Source organism: Mesocricetus auratus, unplaced genomic scaffold, assembly GCF_017639785.1.
Source record: "Mesocricetus auratus isolate SY011 unplaced genomic scaffold, BCM_Maur_2.0 Super-Scaffold_100026, whole genome shotgun sequence".
In the NCBI taxonomy this organism is placed as follows: domain Eukaryota; kingdom Metazoa; phylum Chordata; class Mammalia; order Rodentia; family Cricetidae; genus Mesocricetus; species Mesocricetus auratus.
Genome location: NW_024429207.1, coordinates 6,876,144 through 6,897,340, shown reverse-complemented (window position 1 = coordinate 6,897,340; position 21,197 = coordinate 6,876,144). Strand labels below are relative to the sequence as shown.

Here is a 21,197-nt window from a genome sequence, read left to right as displayed (position 1 = left end):
TCATCTTCAAATCTCTTGTTTCCTTTCCAAAGCATCTTGAACAACCACCACACTGTGTCTGTTTGAAGGTGAAATGTGTTGTGGATGCTGCAAACTGTCTCCAATGCTTTATTATCCATTTTTAATTTGTATAAGAAAACTGCTCAGTGGGTCAGCAGTAAAAGTACTGCTGCCAATCCCACTGACCTGAGTTTAATCCCCCAAACACACATGACTTAAGGAGAGAATCAACTCCCACACGTTGTCCTCTGACCTCCACATGTATTTACATGCAACTCACCCCCAAATTAATAAAAACTAATGCAACCAAAAAATTTAAGAATATTACTCAAGTTTGCTTTTCATATAGCACAATTTCCACAGTAAAATACAAGTAGCAAGTAATAAGTAATTATCAAAAAGACAAAGGGAGAAATCTACATTAAACCATGTATAACATAACCATATTTGTTAACATAGTCTAATATTAGTTGGTAAATTTCAGCAATGCAGAGAAACAGTGACCTTTGCACCCACGTAACACACTGGTGCTGATCAAATTTACAAAACGAACGCTTACCTGGCTTTAAGCCAGCCGTGAGCTTCACATCTCTGAGCTGGGACTTTTCGTGGGACTGAACAGTTACAAGCAAACAGTACATCTCATTCATCAGGGCAGGAGGCTCATGTCGCAGATGTACAGAAATGTTTGGGACTCTCGAAATGATCCTTTGGAAAGAAACAGCTCAGTAACCAACTTCAAGAAATAACATGAAGGAGCACAGCATTTAAAGGAAGTAAGGCGATCTCAGATCTGTCTTCAAAGCACACTTACATTGTGCTTGCCTGGATTATGATGCTGTCCCAGTGAATCTCATTGTCGGGAAGTTTTGGCCGCCTTTTGAAAGACCTTGCGGCCTGCAGGGCTTCCTGGGAGGATGCCGCGTCTCCTCCTCCTCCCTGCCAGCTCAAAACCACACACCTGCCTGACTCACTGCCCAGAACCAGGTCCACAGAGGTAATCTGTAAAAGAAAGGTGAACCAGAAATGCCATCCCATATCTGTTACCACTGACCTGTCAACAACATCACAGTGAGGACTATCACACCTAATGTTCACCTAGTCATATGCACGATGAAAAAGAACAGACTCTCACCCTGGCCAGGCACTGATCATACCCCGAACTTCCAAGTAATGTATAGATATGTGTAGGTATGTATAGGTATGATATATAAATATGTGTAGACATGATAAGTAGATTTATAGATATGATGCCAGCACCTGACACAGACAGCACTTGACAGAGCGGATGATCAATCATTGGTGGACACTGATGGAAATATGGAAGTACCACTGATACATTTACAACCTAGTGTCTAATCCCACAAACATTTCTGCTGAAGGTACTTATAGTATTAGTGATGAAATGTCCCACTAGCTGAATATTACTTTCAAATAAATTCATTAACAAAAGGACTCAACACAGAATTTTTAATTATGAGAGGTTTCCTAAATAGAAAATAAAATACAGTTCTAGGTGTCAGAACATGATCTAAGGATGGAGTTGTGCTAGGGGAATTCTGAGTGCTTGTGAGAAAACTCAAAGAAAACTAAACGAGTCTTGTGACCTCAGTTTCTTCAAAACCACGGTACTGTTCTTGGATCACGCTTTTGTGCCCCTCCCAGGTGTAGCGGATAGGAGTGAGTTTCCTTTAGATTATTCGTCACAGCTATCGCTATTGGTTTATTTGCCTCTACAGCTCGTCCTTGCCATGACATACAGCTTGAACTCATGATAACTTTACTCTGGTGACTCTTCTCAACACTCAGGGTACAAACTGCCTGGTGCTCTGAATACAGGTGGCCACTGAATGAGATTTCAGTCTGCCTCATTTTTAGGCCCCACTCTCCCAGGTTCACACTGCCAACTGGAGTAGCAAATATGTAGGGATTTGATCAAATCACAAAAGACTTCTAAATGGAAGAAACTGAAAGTATTGGAATTAGTCAATAAAAAGTCCAATTACTTTACAGAGATTGCGATGCAAATGTTAGTAGTAACCTTCTGCACATGCACTTTAACGATGGTCCCTATCACAGCTAACCACTCTCTTAGAAGCCATAGAAAACAAGCACTCAGTGAGCGCTTACTGTGCAGCAAGCACTGTCTGTACCGACATGGACTGATGGAGCCCCACAGTCCAAGGTCCTATCATCACCATCCCCGTCCCACAGATGAAGGCACTGAGACAGAGGTCAGCATGCCCAGGGCCTCTCGAGCTACAGAGCCAGGGCTGACGCACACACAGTTGGCTCCAGAGTGCACACAACGTAAGATGTCACTCGCATCATACAGCTGCCCATTTTATATCACCCTATTAAAATGCTTACTTATCTTCATTTTCTTTCAAGATATGCAAACAGCAGTGTTTGAGCATTAAAAAGATAAACTCTAAATTAGCTCTATTATGTAAATTTGCTATATTATATAATTAAATTGTTGAAAACTCCTTAACTGATAATTTACTCGTTAAAAAATGAGATTGGGCTGGGTGGTGGTGCACACCTATAATTCCAGCACTCGGGAGGCAGAGGCAGTTCGAAGCCAGCCTGGTCTAAAGAATGAGTTCCAGGACAGGGTTGTTATACAGAAAAACCCTGCCTTAAAAAACAAAAACAACAAAAAATGAGATTGGACTCATGTACTAAGAGCAAACAATATCTAATTGCACCCCTGAATGAAAAAAGCTAGGATTGGAGTATTATATACAGTATATTCCTGTTGTCTTAGGGATTGGATCCAGGGCTTTTTGCATACTAGGAAGCATTCGTTCTACCAATGAACTATATCCATGGGGCCCAATTCTTCAATTAAATCATTTTAAAGTACAAATATGTTGATGAAGAGTATATGGAAGGAAAGCCACCAAACCACTATATTATTTAAATTTTTAACATAAACATACTGCTTTTGTCAGTGACACTATATTTAAGCAAATTTCACAACTAACCTCAATTTTCTTTCCCACATCTTCAGTTTTTGCAACAAATTTAAATAACAATTTTCTTGTTTTGCCAGGAACTAAGCACATCTTTCCTTGAGTCAGATTTTCTAAGACTTCACTTGCTTTGGAGGCTTCTTCTAATACACAGAACTGGTTGTAAACCTTAAAGAGAGGTGAACAGAGTTACCATTTGCAAGCACCAAACATGCGAGCTTTTGCTGATGTTGAACACCAGGCAATATATTCACACTGAGTATGAATATATCTTATTTGAAATTCAAGTTACACATAATAAAAATTAAGAATAGTATTCTTGCCTTTCTTAATCCTGAAACAAAAATAAAGAGTAGGAAAAGCATATTTGAGTTGCAAGACATTTGGAAATACAAGCACACTTATTTTTAAATAAGTCTAGTCAAAAGTCACTTGATAACTGTAAAATCAATAAGATCTAAAATTGGCTAGCCTCATGTTACAGTGTCCTGAGAGCTACAATGACACACACATACACACACAGTGGGAACACAGGAAGTGATACACTACCTGATTGTTAAAGCTGACACAGAGCTTAGAAAACCTGATGGGGTGTGGACAGTCAGCCCTCAGATAAACATCAAACTCTACAGGAACATCCACATGAAAGCTCGGAGCATGAAACTTGGCTTTGCATTGTACTAGAATTCAAACAAGAAGGGCGGAGTCAAATAGTGCCAGGCACACATTGTCCTAGGAGATATCTTCACAGAAACAGCTCATCTCCATTTCTAAAATTAATTTATTTTTATTTTATGTGCATTGGTATTCTGTCATGGGTGTTGGATCCCATGGAACTGGAATTACAGACAGTTGTGAGTGGCCATGTGGGTGCTGGGAATTGAACCTGGGTCCTCTGGGAAAGCAGTCAGTGCTCTTAATCCCTGAGCCATCTCTCTAGCCCTTCATCTGCATTCTTACTGCCCTTTTGCTTACAGTGTCCTCACAGATGGCAGCTGTTCAGCAAACATGAACACAGCTCTCTCTGATTAGTAAACAAAGGCTAAACAAACACTTAAAAAACAACGCTTTTTTTGTTTGCTTGTTTTGAGACAGGGTCTCTGTGTACCCTGGCTGTTATGGAACTCACTCTGTAGAGCAGGCTGGCCTTGAACTCAAGGGATCCATTTGCCTCTGCCTTCTGAGTGCTAGCATTAAACGCATATGCCACCACAGCCAAACTTCATAAACATTTTTAATTTTAAATTAATTTTAAATGTTGATGCCAAAACTTAAACAGAAAAGGAACCACTTTGAATTAGCTTATTTGAAAACACCTTCCTAGACAATAAAACATACTTTTGGTTGTGAGCCTAGCCTTTAACGGCTGAGCCATTTCTCCAGCCCAATGAAGCATAAAAATATTTCATATGATACTTGAATTATAAATAAGCAAAGTATATTTTAATAAATAAATAAAAGTACTTGATAAGTGGAAAACTTCAGACTGTAAAACCCTTCCTCCCAGTACAAAAAAATGTTTCAGTTAATTTATTCTAAGTCGGTCACCATAACAAATGTACACAACATGAAATCATTCTATTATAGTGTATTTAGTATGTAAACCAGTGATTCTCAGTCTGTGGGTCACCACTTTGGGTTCACATATCAAATATCCTGCAAATCAGATATTTACCTTACGATTCACAAAAGCAAACTTACAGTTATGAAGTAGCAACAAAAATAATGTTATGGTTGGGTCACTCAACCTGAGGGACTGTATCAGGGGCTGCACCATTAGGAAGGGTGAGAACCACTGATGGAAACTGTACTGTAATATATAAAATAAAGCATAGATTTAAAAAAAATAGGACAAAACTGAAAAATATTTTCTTCTGGTATTTTAAAGTAGCCATAAATGAGAAAAGGCTTTTATCACTCACATATTTGTTTAACAAATACTTGCTGAATTTAAAACAAATATTTGATATCTTATCGTTATGACCTGAAGAGAAAAATAAGAATTCATGATTTCCACAAGATGGCTGTACTCTGACTACCTTTCATATTTACTATTCTGCATCTATCCACTTCAGACAAAGGGTTTCTCTGAACATTGTGGGTGTTGGCTACGCACCAAATGGCACGAAGTCCTGAACACCTATTGTGAAAACATTGCTTCCAGCCAGAGAGACCCGGTCAGCCCACAGCTTCTGAGCAGTCTTCACAGCTAAGATGTCACAATCAGGTTCAGGGTCAGGGCTTTCATTCTGCAATGAGAGTTCCAAATTTGCTCAACTAGCTGGGAAAAAAAATACATGCAGATGCATATCTGTGCACACTTTTGCATACAAAGAATGAACGACCCACCATTAAAACGTTCATGAGGTTCTTTTCTATCCGAGATTTCTGGTCATCTTTCAGAGTTGAAGCTGAGATAGGAAAAGAAAATAGAACTGTAACACAGTTACAGTTACATCAGCCTATTTGTGGGGCTACAGGCAACTACGAAGTGCCCAAGGGTACTAGGGACTGGGCCAGGTCTTTAGGCCTGCTAAAATATGCTCTTCACACCGTACCTCCTTTAACACAGGGTTACTCATTGGCGTGCAGCTCACCAATTATGTCTGACTAGTGAGAGAGCCCGAGGGATCTTCCCATGTGCACAGCCCCATGCTGGGCTTAGACGCACAGGCCCCCGTGCCTGGCATACACAGGGCCCTGGGGCTGAGATGAGGCTAGCACTTTACCACCATTCCAGAACCCTAAGATGCTGCTGGCTACATACTTTTAAGATGACTAAGCATAGTGGATTTTATGTAACAAAAATACTTCTTTGTTTTTGAGACAGTCTCTATATAATCCTGGCTGATTTCAAACTCACTCCATAGACCAGACTGGCCTTAAACTCAGGAATCCACCTGCTTCTGCCTCCTGGGAATAAAGGTGTGCACCACCACCGTGCCCAGCACACAAGTACTTCTAAATATCTGACAATGAACTACCATTCCAATTTTAAAAATATGAATGATGCAAACAACTGCGCGGGTTGGACTTTTACATAAGAACCATCACGTTACCTCTTCCAAGGAGTTCTAGAGAATAAGTAATGTAATCCTTTAACTGGGCCATGAGGTAGGAACACTTCAGAGCTGTTGTCAATATAGATGTGAGCAGAGTCCACCACCCTTCACTCCGGTAGTCGCACATGACATAATCCAGCAGCCTAAGAGGGAGAAGGTGGAAAGGGCCTGGAGAACGCCATGTGCTTTCTCCCTATGTAATACAAGTCCTACTGTGATGCTTTAACAGCTGCTGTCCACATCTGGTTAAATCTGGGGTTACCTAGAATCTTAAGGAACGATTATGTCAACAGAGGACACGAGGAAATATCACATAACTGGAATTTAATAAAAATGGACGTGGTAATAACAAATCCTTCAATATAAATGTCTACTCCAATCTCAGTGTAAGGCAATCAGAGCACTTGTATAAATAAACAGCCAATTTGACTCACTTCAAAGCTTTGGTGTAATCCTTTGCGTAATAATACTCCTCTCCCATCTGAACCACTGCAAAGGAAAAGAAGGCTTAAGTGACTGTACATTACTCCAAGCAGCACAGCACACAGTGTGGCAGGGCACATACTGAGGTGGCTTTTCATCCGGGGACACTTGTACTTCTTGAACTGTGCGACAGCATTGCTCAGAAGACTGATTATTATCTCCTGTTAGGAAAGAAACGGTGTGGAGCATTAGAATAGAACCCAGCCCCTATTTACTCGAAGGGTGTCCAAACAGTCTCCGTCGGGGAGGGGGAGCACTCACAGAGTGGACGACACTCCTTTCCAGCAGCTGGATGGCAAGAACCCCTGTTTTCTCTTTCTCGGGATCAGAGAGATCAAAGCCTAAGTACGACAAGAAGCAGCCCATCTTAGCTCATTTAACAGTACTCTTCACACGAGCTCCCTGAAGCCTTCGCTTGAATACAGAGTGCATTTAAGACTTGTGAGCATTCTGGAATCCTAAAGACACTGAGAGTTCTCTGAGTCTCTGTTCTGTAGAGAACGTTCCCAGCTCCCGTGTTCTCTTCCCAGATGCCCAGTGCTACCTTGTCACACTGAAGCACTCGATTCAGCAGCACTTAAGGCGCAAGTGCCACAGAGGCTGCTCAAATCAAATGTGCAAAAAGACAAGCATTATCAGTTCATGATAATGCCATTTTAAAACGCTAAATAAATCACAAAGTCAAAATGCTTAATACTCAGATGTTTTAATGACATCAAAACCTTTGACTATAAGTTACTCTAATGTATAATGAAAGAAACCACTCTAAAAACTAAAAGCACAAATCTTAAACACAAAATAAAAATATTTATTCCAATATAATTTTCCCCTGGCTCCATTAGTCATTAGTATGAGAGCTATCGCTGTCTTGTTGAGGCTGAGAAGAAAAAGAAGGAGAATCACTTACTTAGGATTCCCTGTCTCCAGGGCCTCTGTCCATAGAAGTCAAGAACACCTGTTTGTGTTTCTAAGGGATCAGGACTGGGGTACATCACAGAAGCCTGAAATCAAAAGAACAGATCTAAGGAAGAGTTTATAGAATCCACCCCAAATCAACTCTTAGTCAATCTTTAATTGAATAAAAAAATATCCATGAGTATATATAAACATCAAACACTTGTTTAAATGGCACCATTCTATTTTAACATGCTTTATTAACATTTAGGAATCCTATAACTCTGAAGTGAGTGTGGTGGCGCCCACCTTTTATCCCAGTTCTTGGGAAGCAGAAGCAGATGGATCTCTATGAATTCAAGGCCAGCCTGCAGAGCAAGTTCCAGGACAACCAGAGCTACATAGGGAAACATGTCTTGAAAAACCAAACCAAAACAAAAAACACAACAACAACAAAACCCAAAACACAACAAAACTCTTATAAAAACTGAAATCACGGGCTGGAGAGATGGCTTAGAGGTTAAGAGCACTGGATGCTCTTCCAGAGGACCTGAGTTCAATTCCCAGCAATCACATGGTGGCTTACAACCATCTGTAATGAGATCTTGCGCCCTCTTCTGGCATACTTTATAAATAAAATTGTAAAAAATTGAAATCACTGGTTCTAATGCTGATTTCACAATTAGCAACATTATATGGAGTCCTGAAAAAAAGAGCTGTTTTTCTTTTTTTATTATTATTATTATTTCTGTATTAGTTTTAGTACTGGTGGAAAGGGCATTTTTTTGGTATTAGAAATAACAGATTTACAATACCTTTTCTTATTTTTGTGTCTAAAACCAAAATATAATATAATTTCATTATTAAAAAATTATAAAACACTCAAAAGGAAAAAGATAAAACTCCAATTACTAATCAATCACTTGTTAAGTGTATGTGTACATATATATACATATATATATATAAAATATTCTCCATTGTAGCACATTGAATTGTAAGCAATTAGCATAATTTCTCAAACTACTTTTCATTTAAATATGTCCTGTACATACCACTTTAACATTAAATTCCTTTCAATAATTGCTTTCTCATGTTTCCCTGCTGTTACATATTTTAACAAAGTCTTTATAATATTTCTATTTTACAGGGCTGGAGAGGCTCAGCAGTTAAGAGCACTGGCTGCTCTTCCAGAGGACCTGAGTTCAATCCCCAGCAAACTGTCTGTAGCTCCAGTTCCAAGGCACCTGGCACCCTCACACAGATATACATGCAGGCAAAACACCAATGCACATAAAAGTAAATACATCTTTAAAAAAAGAATTCCTATTTTACATTGCAACCAATAAGCCTACAAGAACTTCATAACTAAAGATTGATTCTTAGGATCTATCATCCTACTTCTAAAAATGAAATTTTGTGTCAAGAGATTATGCTTAGGTTTAAAGTTCCACAATTTACTTTTTAGCAGAATTACTTTATATTCTATTGGATCATATTTGTCAATGCCCCATTCTTTATTTTCTTTACAAAATCTAGTTTTAATCATCTATTAATATATTTGAATTACAGTAAGCCAAATCTTCAAAATTTAATACATATAAAATCTAAATATAATACTTGGCTCAAATAGGTTTAAAAATAGAATGCCTGGGTTAAAACTGAAAAGTCATAACAGTTCAAAAGAAATTCAAAAACAAATTAAAACCTAATACCAAGAGCCCTAGCTTCTCTCAAGGAAAGGTTAACCCGTGTCCTGCGTGTGAGGTGAGACAGGCCAGAACTTACGTCATGACTGCAGAGAGCTCTGGCGTGCTGTTTCCGCTCCTGGGCATAGTAAGCTGCCTGCTGATAGTAGAAGCCAGGGTTCTGTGTTTGAATGGCTGTCAACCCCAACTTAATGGCTTCATCAAATAAATCTCCAAAGGCCTGGAATCTTAAAGATAACAAACCAAGAATAAACAGAATGGATAGTAGAGCGAAGGAAAACGCACCTTACTTCTAGTAAGTGTTCATTCTGGAAACCATAAGCTCAACACACCATATAATAAGATAAAACTAATGGACAACAGCTAGCTTATTGTAAATAATATACAGTAGCGATTAAGTTACAAACAAGTTCTTTAAGTCATTGGTGACAACTCAAGTCCATGATTACATTAGATTAGATCCTTAACATCATCCTAACTTCAGTTATATTCAAGTTTCTGGAAGTAACTATTTTGGCAGTTTTTACATAAACACTGTCCTGGTTGGTCTTTTTTTTTTTGTTGTTGTTGTTGTTAATGTGACACAAGCTAGAGTTATCTGGGAGAGGAGGCTCAGTTGGGAAGAGGCTTCTGTCAGATGGCCTGTAGACAAGTCTGTAAGGCATCTTCCTGATGAGTGATTAAATTATTGATGCCAAAGGGCTCACCCACGGTGGGTAGTGCCATTCCTGGGCAGGTGATCCTGAATGTACAGGCTGAGCAGGTCATGAGGAGGAAGCCTGTAAGCAGAGCTCCCCAGTGGTCGCTGCTTCCCTTCCTGCCTTCAGTTTCTGCCCTGACTTCCCTCAGTAAGGCCTGTGGCCTGGAAGTGTCAGGGCACACAAAGTCTTTCCTCTCCGAGCTGCTGCGGTCATGGTGTTTTATCACAGCAATGGAAACCCTGACTAAGACAGACGCTAAACTCCATGAAGCGGGAATTTTGTTTTGTGCTTTCCTATATTTTCAGGATGTAAACATAAAGTAGAAACCCAATGAACACATGCTGAATGTAAAAAATGGTACCATAAATTACCTGGCTTCCATTAAGAAATCATACCAATCAATATATGCTATTCCTGGATACACACCTAGGATATATTATTAAAACCCTACTTAATAAGAAAAAGACCCACTTAATTCCGTATAGAACCAAAGCTTTTGCTAATGCCGTCTCTTCAAATCTGACGCTCTGTTTTTAAAATATGAAGACAATGCAACTTAAACGTACTGTTTAGACATCCATGCAGCATGTTCAAACGACAGCTCTGCACTTCCAATTTTTTTCTTGCACAAGTCAATGTGCTTTCGGAACTGAGCAATGGCATCCAATGGGGTATTGTGCTGAAAACACAGCCTACAAATCTGAAAAAACATAAAAATCAATTCCCAAATAAGGGAGAAGTCTAAAGACACATTGATACACATTAAAATATGTAAATTTTAAGAGTAACTTCAAAGACCACATAATTGCCAGCTCTATTTCTCTGTAATATGATTCACCTCATCAGAACACTTTGAGATATGAAACATAATAAATCAGTACACTGAATTTGTCCTAGGCCTTAAAAAAGCTTTTCAAAATATAGAAGTTTTAAAAATTATAACAAAAGAAGATAATAATGGGCTGTACATTTAAATGGGAATTTATGAAAGAGAGACTGATTTTAAATATTAGAATTGTCAGAAAATTAAACATTTCTACTGTATAATCAAGGATTTGTTGTCTACACATCAACGAAGGCTATGGAAAATTTCAATTTTTTTTTTCTGGAACACTAAGATGTACACCAAATGATACAATCTACATGAACTGAGGGTAAACAGAAACCCAATAGAAAAAAAAGTCTAAATTTATTTCCATATGCTTATAACAACTTTCAATTTTTTTAGGTACAAAGAAATATATTAAAAAATCTTTGTGTGTGTTTCATGTGTATGTGCACATGTGTGCACATGTGTGCGTGTGTGTGTGCATATATGGAAGCTAGAAGATGACTTTATAGTACCTTGCTCTATTGCTCTGTTCTACTTAGGAGACCCAGTCTCTCGCTGAACCTGAAGTTCACAATGGCAGCTACAGTAGCCTCCATGATCTGCCTGTCTGTGCTCCATCCACCCCACCCCAGTCAGTGCTAGAGTTACAGACCTGCCCCACACCCAGCTTTTACCGGGGTTCCGGGGATCCAAACTAAAGTCCTCATGCTTGGGAAGCAACCACTTTACCTACTGAGTCAGCTCCCAAGCCCAAAAAAGTTTATTAATCATCTGTATCCTTCAGTCATTTACTTTTTCATTTCAGAAGCAATCAATGTTTAGCATAGGTCCAATATAGTCTACAGACAGGCAAATGTGTGTATATTCACATTTATAAACTAGGAACCATGTGACATCAGGCTTCTATGCTGAGTTACACCTCACTTTCTTCATCTAATACCTTATTACTATGCTAGTTGGTTTTTATGAGCTCGACACAAACTTAGACGTATCTGTGAAGAGGACATCTTAAATGGTCACCACTAGGCAAGTCTGGAGGGCATTTTCTTGACTAATGACTGATATGGCGGAGACCCAGCCCACTGTGGGTGGGGTCAACCCTGGGCTGGTGGTCCTCAGTGCTGTAGGAAAGCAGGCTGAGCAAGCCATGAGGAGCAAGCCAGTGAGCAGCATCCTCCACGGCCTCTGCATCAGCCCCTGCCTCCAGGTTCCTCAATGGCTTCCCTCAATGGCTTGTGACCTGAGACATTTCAGCCAAATCAACCCTTTCCTCCCCAGGTTGCTTTTAGTTATGAAACCAAACTAAGACACACAGTTACCACTTCCTCTTAACTGATGGGGCTGCCACATTCATAATGTGTACTTATTAACATCCCATTAAAATTTATAGAAACAATCACTTATTAGAAAATATAGTATCCATAGATTTTTGAGTTACAGATATTATCACAATCGGCAAAGAAATTTCCTGAAAAAGATTGGCAGGTAGGGGAATAGCCATTTTTAGACTTGTGTTCACTAAAATATTCTCTACTACTCATCACCCACCGGTGTCAGACACGTCAAAGGATGAGTGGGAAACAATAACGCTCTTGCTTGTGTGCTGGGAAGCAGGGAGGAGGGTACGGGTCATGATATAAGGGTGGGACAGGGATGGGACAAATGGTCATTTCTGCAATATAGAATCTTAAAATGCTCAAGCGACAGCTCTGTTTTCTCTAAGTGAACTGAGACAGCAGTGGTGGTGAACATTGTGGTTTCAGCTACTCAGCAGGCTAAGGAAGACGAGCCCTTGAGTCCCAAAGTTTGAGACCAGCATGCAAGAGTGAGACCAAGTCTCAAAAAACAAATATAAACCTACTAAAATGAATAGAGGAATCTTTCCTAGGGCCGAGTCATTAAGTCAAGAAATGATGTGAACATAATTCCAACTGCTGCATCTTTTAAAATTCAACAACAGGCAGCTTTCTTCTTACTACTCCTTTCTCTTACTCTCAAGCAAACACCAAAGACTCAGTAATTAGTTATCCATAAACTCCGAACACAGCTGTTACCATGGGGCTGCTGAGAGTCCAAGACATTCTTGTAAAAGGACATCAAAAAGAGGGACATAATTCATCAGATACCACCTTTTCAGATCAAGAAACTCATTTTGATTTCTGCATTTTAAAAGGATAATATTTAAAGGTAAATCTCCTTCATTTCAAAGTAGAACTGTACCTTGTAATTTATAAATCCTGCCATTGTCTTAATTTCCAGAATATTAGTTTCATGGGCTCTCAATTCATGTACAAGGTTATAGGCAGTTCTATAATTCCTGAGTAAACATGAAGAGGGTGGTTATTTTGATATAAATTAATGTTTAAGATTCCTAAGAATGATATTATTATAAGACACAATACAACATTTCTTACCACTCAACAGCTCAATAGCAGCATTATATATTTGTGTTATATATATGTATATATTTGTGTGCATATATGTATATATAATATTCATAAATCTCCAGTGTTCTAAGAAATTATCTATTGATTACCAATCAATGACTTCACAACAAAAAGACCCATCCCATGTGCACTGTTCTTTCTGTCATTAACTAGCCAGTCAATAACAAGCAGAAACAAGTTGAAAACTGAGGGTAAACTGGATGGTTATCTAAAATTACACTAAAAAATACAAACTGTTTGCAAGGTATGGTGGCACACTCCGTTAATCCTAGTACTCAGGAGGCAAAGCCAAGAAAATCTCTGTGAGTTCAAGGCCAACCTGCTCTACATAGTAGCTTCCAAAACAGCCAGGACTACATAGAGATCTTGTCTCAAAATAAAAATAAATAAATAAAAGCATTGTTAATAAATATACATGTGTGTATCCGTGTATGTATGTACTTTTGAGACAGTCTCACTAGATAGAATTGGTTATTTGGCCTAGGCTGGCCTTGAACTTGTGGTCCTCCTGCTTTGGCTTCCCAAGAACTAAGGATATGTTACCATGTCTAGATAAGGCTTTTTGCTTTTTAAGCACCACTGTACGTTTCTCAAAGGAAAATAATTTTAGCAACGATGGTTTAAAGACAGAACAAGTCACACAGCGTTGTAAGGACAGATATGCACAGAAAGGCTCAGTAAATAGTATTATCTCGAATAGAGGCTGTGGAAGACAGGAAATACCTTTAGTGGATTCAGTCTAGGAGAACAGGGAAAGAAGCCAGCCCTAAGAGGGGAGGTAGTAAAAAAAAGTGGCCTGTCCATAGGAAAGGGGATCCTTACCCTCACCAGCATATGGTTTTCTCTACAGCACCAGCTTTTATAGCAGACCTAAAACTGAAGGCCTTAACTGATGCCACCCATCCACCAATAAAAATAAACTAAAGTCGGCTATTATTTTGATCTACTATTTTCTCCTCAACTATAAGATAAATAACTGACTCCTTTTAAAAACCTTTCCTCACTGTTATTGTATATCCAAAAATCTGAGCTAACACACAAAGAACAAAGAGATCATATTTTATTAAACTGCGGTTGGTAAAAACAAAGGAATAAAATGTTTGAGCATGTCAACACACCTGCAACTAACCTTCAAGGCTCCAAGCAGGGTCTTTAAATGGAAAATAATGTGATAAACAATTAATGGTAGAACCTTATTTGAACTGAATAAACAAATATTTAATGATTATTATACATTGAAAATTACTTTCAAGAATTTTACTGAATATACAAATAGAAAATAAGAAACAGAAAAATGAAGACAATTGTGACATTGTTTTCTTTAGGTCATGAAATTTGGTTAAATTAGACCAGGAAGTTTGTGACAACTTATTTCCAGCATTAAGATGGAAAGAAACTACTCATCATCATATCTGAATATAACATGACGATCTTAAAATAAGGTGACCGAGATTCACAGGTGGTTACAGTAGGGCATCATTAGCATCAAGGTAATAAAGATTTATCTGAAAGCAGACACTTACTTCAGAGCATTTTGGGTATCTTGTTTCAACTCACTGAAGAAAGCTATTTTGAACTGATGCCTAACAAACAAAAGCTGAAAAGAAAGATTAAAGAATGAACACATGCATACTTTTAACGTGAAAATGGTATTTATTCTGATGCATTAAGGTATGAAGGAAATTATTCAAAGTTAAATTCACAATGTCTCCAACAAGGACACAGTTAAAAAGGCTCCTAAGAGCTGTTCCTAAGGGTAAATGAGTTTGAAAATAACTTTAGGGGAAAACAATCTAATTTGAAAACAAATTCATTTTTAAGAGCTTACAAAAACCTTTTGACGTGATCAAACAATTTAAAGTATCAGTACTGCGGAAATAAGAACCATCTAAGAAGAAGCCAGAAATTAATAGTCTGCTTTTGAATGCTTCTTATTAATCTTTAAATGTACCTGGTGTGTTGTTTTATTCAAAAATTCTTTATGAGATTTCACTCTTCTGATCTCAGTGTAGTAATAGGTCTGGGCATGTTCATAAAACGCATTTTCTAACCTGTTAAGAAAACATATATACAAACATATATGTGTATGTATATACACATGTACACAGTATATATAAACTCTTTAAGAATGGTTTTTATTAAGAACTGATAGTAAATTGTGACCAACACTATCTGTTTTACTTGATGATTAAGATGAAAAGTGAAGCAGTCTATTTCTAGAAAAAAGTCTTTAATTAAGACCTCCAAGAGGCCAGCCTGGTCTACAGAGTGCGTTCCAGGACAGCCTCTAAAGCAATACAGAGAAACCCTGTCTCGAGAAAAGAAAAAAAAAAAAAAAAGACCTCCAAATGCCTCTGAAAATCATTACAACCCAGGAAACAACAGATGAAAAACCTAGTATTTTATAAAAACTAGGTGATCTTTAAGAATACTTTTATCCCTACTATAATTTTATAAAACATCTGAAAAAAGGTTTAAAATTGAATTGTTTTACTATGTCTTATTCTTCTAATATTTAGAGTTTAAAAGAGTAAGGAAGCTTATGGGAAGATTAGAAACAATTGGCCAATGGAATAGAAATAACAGTGGTGTGATTAAAGCTGTGCCACACTGGACAGCGCTGAGGTTATATGAGCACCACTCAAGAGGGCTGAGCAGTTCACTCTCCCAGAAAGGAAGTGCCTGTCAGAGTCAGTGTGCAGGGATGACGGAAAGTGAATTCACAGGCAAAAGCAGGGGACTGCAAGGTTCTCCTCCTCAGTACAAAAGGAAAGCTTAACCTACATTTAAGACTTTTAGCGCTGGGCGGTGGTGGCGCATGCCTTTAATCTAGCACAGGCTGTGCATATTTGCAAGTTCAAGGCCAGCCTGGTCTACAGAGAAAGTTCCAGGACAGCCAGGGCTACATAGAGAAACTCTATCTCTAAAAACCAAAACAAAATAAGACTTTTACCACATGTGAGGAAAACAGGATAAGCCAATATTTTAAATCAAATATTTTATTTGCATCTTTATAGACAAAGTCATACTACGTAGCCACAACAAGCTTTGAACTTTCTGTGTAGCCCAGACTGGCCTCAAATTGGCAAGTGCCCTGTCCCTGCCTCCTGAGTGCTTGGAAAGTCTAGGTTACAATCTTTTATTTTCAAAACTATAGTTTTAAAAATGCTGATATATGAAGGTAAAGTTAGATTCTAATCTTGAAACAAATAATGTTATTAATCTAAACTTGTCCTTAACATTTTACAAGACAGAACAATAAGGGACTGACTGTGAACCACCTGGCTATAGTGAGAAATGTCTTTCTCAGTTACTCTCAAAGATGAAACGATAACGCTCAAAGAAATTACTTCTGTCTATATCAAAGATAAGCTTGTTCCAGGTTCCAAATAGACTGTGTGCTCAGATAAGACATGAATTAATCAAGTCCAACAGACCTGAGAACAAATTGGCCTGGCTAAATCCTTTAAACTTAGTTAGACTTTGGGTTGGCGAAACGGCTCAGCAGGTCAAGGTGCTTGCTGCTGAGCCTGAGTTCAATCCCAGGGACCCAGACAGCAGCCGGACAGAGCTGACTTCTGCAAGTTGTCCTCTGACCTCTGTGACATGTGCATACCCCTCTCCTCCGAGTGACTCATAAATAAATAAATGTAAATTTAAAACAAAACCCAGGCTAGATAGTTAGAGATGTGCCTGGCCATCAGGTAAGTGCAATACGATCCTCGCTGTTTGTTTTTGAGACAGGGTCCATCTATGCAGCCCCGGAAGCCTGACCTTGCTAATGCAGACCAGGCTGGCCTCTAGCTCCTTTCAGTCTTTTCATTTAGTGATATGCCAAGCTGGACTTCACTGCCCACAGTGTTCTTATTAGTATGTTGTTGTTGCTGGCCAACAAAAGTGTCTAAGCTACCACCTTCTCACTCTAAGGAAGAGGAAACTTGATTTACCTTATAATGTAGCCCACAAGGTGGTCAGTGTGGGGCAGCACAAACAAAGACTTGCCTGAGAGTTCACATACATTGCACAAAGCTGCAGCCCGCTCTGAAGCAATGACGTCTTCTCCTGTTGGCAAGCCCAGGCAAAGAGAAACAAGGCAAAGGTATCAGTTGTCTGTAGCAAAATTTACCCAAGTTTGAACTGAACTCAGGTCCTCTGCAAGAGCAGCCTTCTCTCTGAGTCATCTCTCCAGCCTGAAAGTAACTGAATGTTACTAACTAGTTATCTTTGCAATTTCTTTCTTCCTTCCTTCCTTTCTTTCTTTCCTTCTTTCTTTTTTCTTAGTTGTTTGCTTGTTTTTCGAAACAGGTTTTCTCTGTGTATCTTTGGCTGTCCTGGAACTCACTCTGTAGACCAGGCTACAATCTCTGAACTTAAGTGACTAACATGGCCAATTCCCTTGCCCATTTCCTTCATTTCTTTTGTACTGACTTTTAAATCTAGACAACTGTGAAAGACTGTGAGGTGAGAGCCCAGCCAACAGAACACAAACTAAGTGTGCTTCCTGTCAGTGTGTTTTCTCTTCCTCACGTGCACCCTCGTGAGCAACAATCATCTTTTGCCTCATAGAGACCCTTCACTTGGAGTGGTGGCCTCTTTGTAACAGGCAGCTGGATTCTCTGGCAGACACTAGGGTGTGCCAGGGTTCTAGTCAAGTTCACCTAGATTATCAGACACAGACAACCCTTTCCCTTATTACTCTTTCTTTCTGCAAAGCAAAGTTGGAGTTCATTAGGGAAAGATTTTAATATAGATTTAAGCACAAACATTAAGGGATGGAGAGAGAGATGTATGTGCTTAATAGGACAGTATTACATGTTTGAATTGGGCGTGGGCATTTTAAGAGAGCCACACTTAAATGTTGTTTAAAATGTTACATATTGGAGATTGGTGACTTCCAAAATGGCACTGTTCAAAGAGCTTAAAAGATCAATTAAAATGCTTTGGTATACTAAAAAAAAAAAAAAAAAAAAAATTTACCCAAGTTTGTAACCAGGAATAGAGCTTCAAGTCCCGGTCACCATGTCAGTAGGAGTCCTGCTCTCCCTGAGGGTTTAGGGCTCCCAGAAGTTACTACGTTCATATTTTCTCCTGAGAAGGGCAGACAGGACAAATAATGCCCCAAACCACATTACATGGCTATTTGAAAACATAAATAAAACGGGGGTCGCCATTCATGAAGGAAGCTTCCAAAACCTCAGAATGCTACGAGCTTCAAAATGGCAACAAAAATAATTCTAACATGAAAATCTGGGAAGGCAAAGGAAAGAACCATTTAAATGAAGCATCTCTCTGGACAACATTAAAGTCCTAAGTTTCTTTATGTAAGAGTAAATTTAAATAGAACCAGGCAAGTAACTAACACATTTTAAGCAACCGTTAACTGTTTTGTCAACTGATACATGCACACATGAAGGGTTACACAGATATGAAATAGTAAGTCTTAGCATTTACAAATTTCATTTGTCTTTAATATTTATAACAAGCTTAGTTTGTATATTGCCAATATTTGTAATTTTTTGTGTATATGTGTGTATACGTATATACGTATGTATGTATGTATGTATGCATGTATGTATGTATGTGTGTATGTATGTATGTATGTATGCATGCATGTATGTATGCATGCATGTATGTGTGTATGTATGTATGCATGTATGTGTGTATGTATGTATGTGTATATGTATGTATGTATATACGTATGTATGTATGTATGCATGTATGCATGCATGTATGTATGTATGTATGCATGTATGTATGTATGCATGTATGCATGTATGTTTGCACCCAAGCCACAGTACACCATGGAGGTCAGAGGACAACTTTCAGGAAATGATTGTCCCTTTTCACCAAGTAGATTCCGGAAATCAACTGAACTCAGGTGATCAACAAGTGCCTTTACTTGCTGAGACATCTTTCTGGCCTTCTATTAGTGCTTTTTAAAAGTTAGCATACTATCAACCCCTAGAATGAACATATAAAACATTTAAATAGACAAAAAAAATCTACCTCCTGGTATTAGCAATTAGGGCATAAAGCAATTAATGAACCCTCTGATACCTGGAGGTAGAGGCGTTTTCTTTTGAATCAGGACAACTGCAACCTTTGTGTTTCTCCCTTGCAAACTTTGCCTGCAATGGAAATAACAATACAATTAATAATAAAGCAATTAACTTGTTTTAGTGTAACTGTGGTAGGCTTCACATAAAACACAGGCTTCATAATCCAACTGAAGATAAATTCCAACTAAAAAATATCAAGATTAGAGTAAATCTTTTCCTACAGATTAATATATTTGCCATAATGGCTTCCATTTTCAAAGTATAATCATACATCAAGCTTATTGTCTTACTAAAATCTGCTTTAAAGTGAAATTTAAGGGCCAATGAGATAATCTGAGTTGATTCCCCATCCCACATAGCAAGAGGAATGACCCAACTCCCCCAACTTGTCCTCTGACCACACATGACTTGCTTCTCAAATAAAATAAAAGTAAAGATGATTTTGATGTGAATTTTTTTTTGGTTTTATGAGACAGGTTTTCTCTGCTGATGTGAAATTTTAACATACACTTTATATAAAATTACAGTTAACATACTTTTTCATAGTGACATATTAGCCATCAGAATAAATATATTAGAACTACATTATGGGGATCAGTGAGACGGTCAGAGTGTCTATGTCAGCTATGCAAGCCTGGCAACCTGAGTTAGAGCCCAAAAACACATGTAAAAGTTGAAGGGAGGAACCAGCTCTTCAAGGCTGTCCTCTGACCCTCACATGTCTCGTGGCATGCATGAACAAAAATACAAATCACGCCACACACAATAATAAATAATGTGTAAGTGCCTTATGTGAGTGCTAGAGAGACGGCTCAGCAATGAAGAGCTCTTGATGCTCTTCCAGAGGACCAGAGTTCAAGTCCCAGCAGCCGCTGTGGGGTAGCTCACAAGAGCCTGCAACCCCAGCTCCAGGGGATGTGATGCCTTCTTCTGGTCTCTGCAAGCACCACACACACACACACACACACACACACACACACACACACACACACACACACACACACACATAATAAGATATGTCATTTTTTTAAAAGTTCTTTGAAAAAAGTATTTTCTAGGGTCTGGTGATAAATTGTTATCTCCCAAAGAGACCATAGTATAGACAAAAAAAATTGGAACGCCAGGCCAACTTGCCTTCTAAATTTCCTCGCATCCCTGCCACCGTATAGTTACTACGAATATAACCTCTTAGAAGCAGAATGAGGTTAACAATTTCCAAAGCGACCATTGCAGTTTAGACAGTATTCAGCTACTTTCAAGTGTCTGTAAACAGGGTTGAGTGCTTGCCTGGCACAGGCCGTGGGCTCAACCCCTGATACAACAAATGAATGAGCCAGTGAACAACTGACACCTGCCAGCACCCCAGAGGCCCCACGGTGTCCTACCTGACGATCTCCACTCTGGTAGCACACTCAGACTGCTTCTCTTTCCACTGAGGCTCATCCCAGTCCAGTTCATAGAACACAACCACCAGCGCCGGCACCAGATTCAGATGCTTATTCATCCAGCCGGTCTTTAAGATGCCTTTGGGAATGTACCATTCATATGAAGTTCTCTGCCAACAGTGACAAAGCTGAAGTTACTTCAGAAGAGCAGCAGAAACCACCGCCCGAGCGCCAGGCACCTTGTATGCATATGCTTCACTCACTATACTTACCACCCGTTGCTAAGGCGAGGACGTTCAGTCCATCAGAAGTTAACAATAGCCGTGAGTGTCTAGGTGTTAGAGTAGACATTCAACTGCACACACACACACACACACACACACACACACACACACACACACACACACTCTACCCTTCCCATGGGAGGAAGAACGGCCAAAGCAGAGGCATCCAATAATGCCAAGGATCTCAGTTATGTGTAAGAAGTACTCAGCCTTTTTCCAGGACTATTTCTATTTTCCCCACTCCCTGTTGTAAAATATTGCAACGATCAAAAGTCCACTACAGTTTCATCTGTTTACAGACATACTGCCAGGACAGCATTTCACCTTAACTGTGGATGAAATCAAAATGGTTTAAAAACTTGTGGA

The 21,197-nt window shown here is 38.9% G+C and overlaps 1 protein-coding gene across 5 annotated transcripts in view; it reads right to left on the bottom strand.

The window, feature by feature from the left end:
* The window catches only part of Trappc11 (trafficking protein particle complex subunit 11), a 40,883-nt gene that overhangs the window by 16,203 nt on the left and 3,483 nt on the right, over positions 1-21,197 (bottom strand). For all 5 annotated transcript variants that reach the window (XM_005066680.4, XM_040731787.1, XM_021225209.2 and 2 more), the window contains 19 exons: positions 20,548-20,717; positions 19,161-19,231; positions 17,051-17,165; positions 15,055-15,154; positions 14,627-14,700; positions 12,877-12,973; positions 10,391-10,524; positions 9,203-9,350; positions 7,431-7,524; positions 6,785-6,864; positions 6,606-6,684; positions 6,475-6,529; positions 6,038-6,183; positions 5,328-5,389; positions 5,095-5,227; positions 3,528-3,658; positions 2,991-3,146; positions 815-1,002; positions 560-708 (listed from right to left, as the gene is read on the bottom strand). In XM_005066680.4, the coding sequence (XP_005066737.1) occupies positions 560-708; positions 815-1,002; positions 2,991-3,146; positions 3,528-3,658; positions 5,095-5,227; positions 5,328-5,389; positions 6,038-6,183; positions 6,475-6,529; positions 6,606-6,684; positions 6,785-6,864; positions 7,431-7,524; positions 9,203-9,350; positions 10,391-10,524; positions 12,877-12,973; positions 14,627-14,700; positions 15,055-15,154; positions 17,051-17,165; positions 19,161-19,231; positions 20,548-20,717 (2,182 nt within the window). The remainder of the gene's footprint in view (positions 1-559; positions 709-814; positions 1,003-2,990; positions 3,147-3,527; positions 3,659-5,094; positions 5,228-5,327; positions 5,390-6,037; positions 6,184-6,474; positions 6,530-6,605; positions 6,685-6,784; positions 6,865-7,430; positions 7,525-9,202; positions 9,351-10,390; positions 10,525-12,876; positions 12,974-14,626; positions 14,701-15,054; positions 15,155-17,050; positions 17,166-19,160; positions 19,232-20,547; positions 20,718-21,197) is intronic.